Raw genomic sequence first — 5,191 nt, 5'->3', positions numbered from 1 at the left:
TCAAGAAATAAAGGAAAATACAAGTTGTTCAGGAGAACAAATAGTTTGACCTCTTATTGTGCATACTCCTAATATAAATACTCATGATGTTGGGTATCAAAATACGATATCGCATTGAAAAAAATATAAATACATGATACCAACTCCTTTTTACCAAGTATTCTCTATTACTTATTGTAAAATTTTGTATCTTTATGCTAATTTGAATTAATTTTATAAAACAGTTCGGCCTCTGATGTGTGAAACCACAGCTCTTGGTGCTGCAGTTGCTGCTGGCAGGGCAGAAGGCATTCGCAGATGGGATGTGAGACTCGACGTTCCAGTACCCAGTGATACATTCATGCCATCTATAACTGATAATGGTAATTTAAATTAACTACAATAGAGGGATTTTACATTCGCTAAACGATTCTCTATTCCCTTTCCTGCACGTTGCCTCGACAACTTCGACCTTTTTGCTAAATAAAATGAAGGTTTGTAGATAAACACGGTCTAAAAATTCCCAAATTTTTTAGTTACAACAAAATGCAAGTATTAACATTGCTGTGCAAAAGTTTCCTAGTCCTTTCCCAATCAGTTCTATCAATTTGCAGAGGTAAACCGCCCACGAAATATCTCTTGCTGTCAATCGCATCAAATATAGCATCAAAATGCTCTTCCCTATTAGTACCGTCACAGCAAGATTGCTCCACGTACGGCCGGCCCTGCACGCTTTCGCGTTCGACGTAGAAAATGCGAAAAGTCTCCTCTCAAAGAAGGGTGTTAAGAAGACTTTTCTGTGTCGAGTTGAGGAGCCACAAAGGAATCGCCTAACGGGTACACCTTTAACGTCATTAAGGTTCTCTTCAACCACTTAAAAAAGAATTTCTCTAACGGTCGCAAATTCAAATACTCTCACGAACAATTAGCGAGAGTCGCGATGCTTCCTGACGATACCGTATCCCAGTAAACCGCTCAAGTACGGAATCTCGTACGTGGAGCAAAGTCTTGTCTTACTGGTAGGGGTCGAGAAGACGATCCTGATTCTTTATTTGATGCGGTTGTCACGGAGGTAAATTCACTAGTCGATTTACCTCCAGAAATTGGCAGATCTGATTAGGGAAATGCATGTGAGGGTTGAATTATCAGGTTGCCAGAATCCTTAGCACGACAGTCTATGCGTGACAAGTAATGATTTTAAGCTGAAAAGTATGAACATCCTATCTTTTAACAAAAGCACATTTTTTCATTTTCAGAACGAGATATTCTTTATTCGCAGTGGAAAAGGGCCATTAAAAGAAGCTTAGGATGGGAGCCTTTAGTAAAGTTCAATGGTGGGTAAAATGTTAGTTATTTTCAAACGTAATATATGACTTATACATCAGGTATATTTATAATCAGAGACTCTTCTGAATAATTATTTATACAATAGTTAATTATTCAGCAGGTAGTGTACCTAACACTTTAGTAGCTTAAAATCTAGTAGCTTAAACTTTAGTAGTGAGGCCCGTTCTGGACCAGTTTCTCGTAGAATTAGAAAATTTGCGGCTATAGCTCAAAAGGCTGTACGATTGACTTCGCTCCTTGTGTTGACTTTTGTATCAGAGTGTCGAAATATCCGATTCTCAGTATCGATATTGAAAATTAATAATAATTGAATCCGGGAATCAAACATTCTCACCCAAAAATATGGAACAGGATAAGATATTTGACATCACAATATCAAGCTATCAATACAGCTATCTCCGGAATTGAATTTGTCAGTCCAAAAATAATATAATAGCATTGGGCATACGATTTGCAGGGTTTGTTTTTATAAGCAAATAGATTGTTTAGACATTCCACAACTATGCCTGAAATCATTTCTTTCATATTTTTAATATTAAAATCCTCAGTAGTTTCTTTTTAAAGTATGTTGACAGGAATTTGAGACAATTTTTTTAAAAGGAAAGAAAGAAATACGTAAGTATTTATACATTCTATAAGTATGCGTCACTTGCCTGACGTAATTTCTTTAATATCAAATTCCTTTTGGTATTTTCCGACATGATGCGCCTGGACAATCAATTTATCATTCTTAACGTAGTCATCTGCATATTATTAATTTTAATATTATACAGTTAAGTATATACGGAAGCAAAACTTGCGCAATATGCGCCAAAATCATAGTGGCTCATTTATACAAGAATCGGCTAATTTTTAAAACTTTCATATTTTTTTACATAAGTACGTGAAGGCAAAACATACTTGTGTAATGTATATAATAATACGCGTATGTATACGTGTGTAAGTGTGTTCGTTGCATCAATTTCAACATGTGAAATTATTACACAGAATAGAATAGATGAATACGTTACAAAATGAATTTATAAACTATATATATATATTCGGTTTTGATTCCTCTGGAATCAAACCGAAGGGCCTATGACAAAGCCACCGAACGCGTCCTCGGGTTGCGGATAGAGGGTCCCTGTACCAAGGGTTTCTGCTGAATTTGGTTACAAAAATAAATAGGCAGTCGCGGACAATTGTCCAGGGGTGGTCCTGAAGGAATTAACCCCGAAGCGGAGGTGTGAAAACCGTGCCGAAAGCTGAACGGCACCTGGGTGTGGTGTCTAGAACGGTCACTCTGGGATACCCTTGCATGCGGGGCTCTACAGGGATGGACGAACCCATTTCCCTAGCTTCTCGTGGGAACAACAATGACAACACCAAACATAGTTGTAGTAAGTGCGGTTCAAAACAACAGAACGCGCAGGGCTCCCGACAATGGGTCGGCCAACAGTGCCGACCAATCTAGAGCTGGGATAGCCAATGAAAATGGATTCAATGCGATGAATCGGCGGGATCTCGTGACCTTTGGGTGGACGGAGCAACTGAATCACGACTTGCTAGACTGCTACGATGCGAGTGTGGCCCGTGAACGGGGTTACATGGCACGGCTTCATGCTCTGTGGTGCGAGAAACACCCTGAGCTATCGCAATTTTCGCAGCAACGTCTGCGAAACCATGCTGAACTACTCCGTAAAAGGGGTTATGTAAGCGGAACGCCTACTCTACCACAGCTAGAACAAGCCGGCAACAAAGAAAGAGAGGCGACACTAAGACCAACCGCGGGCAGGCATCCAATAGATGAAGAGCGATGCTTTACGACCCGGAGATACATCAACACCAAGGTTTCTCTCAAGCCTCAAGATCTGGCTGAAATGGATGACGAGCTTCATGGACATTTTTCTGGTGAATCCGACCTCTGGGCTATCAATTATTGTGTGTATAATGCAGCGAGAGCTTTGGCCGATGCGAACCGTAAAACAAAACCAACGGCTGATCACTGGACGAAGACTCAGAAAATATAAATAGCTTCAAGGAGTTATGTGTTGCCTTCATAACACCTGATAAAGAATGCCCACCCATCACTACTGAGGAGGTGAAAAAAGTATTAAGAGGGATGAAGAACTATTCCGCACCGGGACCAGATTGTATCAAAATCTTCTGGTGGAAGAAGTTTTCTTCAACCCATCAGCATTTGGCCCGTATTTTCACCTCATATTTGAAGTCAGAAGAGCCGATTCCAGAGGGGTTGGTGGAAGGGCGCACAATACTCCTACCGAAAATAGGCAACTCAGCTGACCCGAAGAAGTACGGGCCACTAATTTGTTTGAACACGCTTTATAAGATATTCACAGCCATCCCAAATGATAGGATTGTTCGGTCAATTGAACCTGTGTGGCAAGAAATGTATGAACAACGAGGCTCAAAGAAAGGCGTAGCCGGATGTCGGGAGAACCTGCTCATCGATAGATGTGTCTGCAAAGATGCAGCATTCTGCCAGCGTGACCTATCGATGGTATGTATTGACCATCGGAAAGCTTTCGATTCGACATCCCATAGACTTATCATGTGTCTTTTGGAAATCTTAAAGGTTCATCCGCAAATATTTGGGTGCATAGAGAGATTGATGCCGCTTTGGAAAACTGGATTTACTATCTCATCTGGCAAAAATCGTGTGACAACTAACAAGGTCACGTTTCAGATAGATGTTTTTCAGGGCGACACCATGAGCCCACTCCTCTTTTGCCTTACATTATTGCCACTATCTCTAGCACTGCGCCATTCCGACGGGTACTTGTGCGGCAAACCTGCAGATGGAAAGTACAAGGTCACTCATATATTTTACATGGACGATCTTAAGATCTATGCTAAAAACAGAGAGCAATTGCATCTAGCTCTGGGGATTGTCGAACGATATACTAAGGAAATTGGAATGGAATTTGGGTTAGACAAATGCGCCAAGGTTTATTTGAAGCGAGGAAAACTTAATGCCATCCCTGAAGACCCTGAGCTCGTTGATAGAAGCGCCATACGACACCTTTGCGCTGGAGAGACTTATACATACCTGGGCGTGCTACGGAGCCGCATTCAGGATGTGACATCAATAAAGGATACTCTCCGAAGCAGATACAAACGTCTCATCCGACTGATTTGGTCTTCCGAACTGTCGGCGAGGAACAAAGTATCTGCAACGAACATGCTTGCCGTCCCGGTACAACTCTATTCATTTAGAGTAGTTCCATGGACGAAGAACGAGCTCCGATCTCTTGATATCGCGACAAGAAAGGTTATGCACATGGACAAAAGCATGCATCTTAAGTCTTCCGTTCCACGACTGGACATCTCACGCCGTCAAGGGGGTCGCGGAATATTGAGTCTTGAATGTCTTCACAACAGGATTAGTCTGGGTACAGCACATAGAGTTGCAAATGGAAGAGACCCTCTTCTTAAAATGGTCAGGAATCACGAAGAAGTGGGCAAAGGAGCATTTCTGTACAAAGCAGCGGAGGAGGCTGCTGAAACACTCGGACTTCACTTCAGTATTAGGGGTGAGCAAAATGCATCAAATCTTATCTATGTCGAGTACTCACTCCTGAAAACCCGGATTAAGAAAGGACAAGAGAAAAACTTTCGTGAACATCTCCTCGATAAGAGGATGCACGGTATCTTCCACAGAAATGTGAAGGATCAGTCAATGTCTTGTGAGCTAACGTTTGCTTTACTTAAATCGCCCGGATTGAAGTCTGGCACAGAGGGTTTTATTTTTGCATGCCAAGATGGTGTCATTTCCACCTTAACACACCGTCGCCACATTTTGAGCCAAGACATTCCCGATGATAGCTGCAAGGCGTGCCATGCACACCCCGAGCATTTAGCTCAC

At 41.7% G+C, this 5,191-nt stretch overlaps 1 protein-coding gene across 5 annotated transcripts in view; it reads left to right on the top strand.

Moving 5' to 3' along the window:
* Window positions 1–5,191, top strand: part of LOC117170366 (glycerol kinase-like) — a 331,719-nt gene that overhangs the window by 237,402 nt on the left and 89,126 nt on the right. For all 5 annotated transcript variants that reach the window (XM_033357121.1, XM_033357119.1, XM_033357117.1 and 2 more), the window contains 2 exons: window positions 225–362; window positions 1,236–1,313. In XM_033357121.1, coding sequence (XP_033213012.1) covers window positions 225–362; window positions 1,236–1,313 — 216 coding nt within the window. The remainder of the gene's footprint in view (window positions 1–224; window positions 363–1,235; window positions 1,314–5,191) is intronic.

This window comes from Belonocnema kinseyi, chromosome 3, assembly GCF_010883055.1.
Source record: "Belonocnema kinseyi isolate 2016_QV_RU_SX_M_011 chromosome 3, B_treatae_v1, whole genome shotgun sequence".
NCBI lineage: Eukaryota > Metazoa > Arthropoda > Insecta > Hymenoptera > Cynipidae > Belonocnema > Belonocnema kinseyi.
This window is presented reverse-complemented; position numbering and strand designations above follow the sequence as displayed.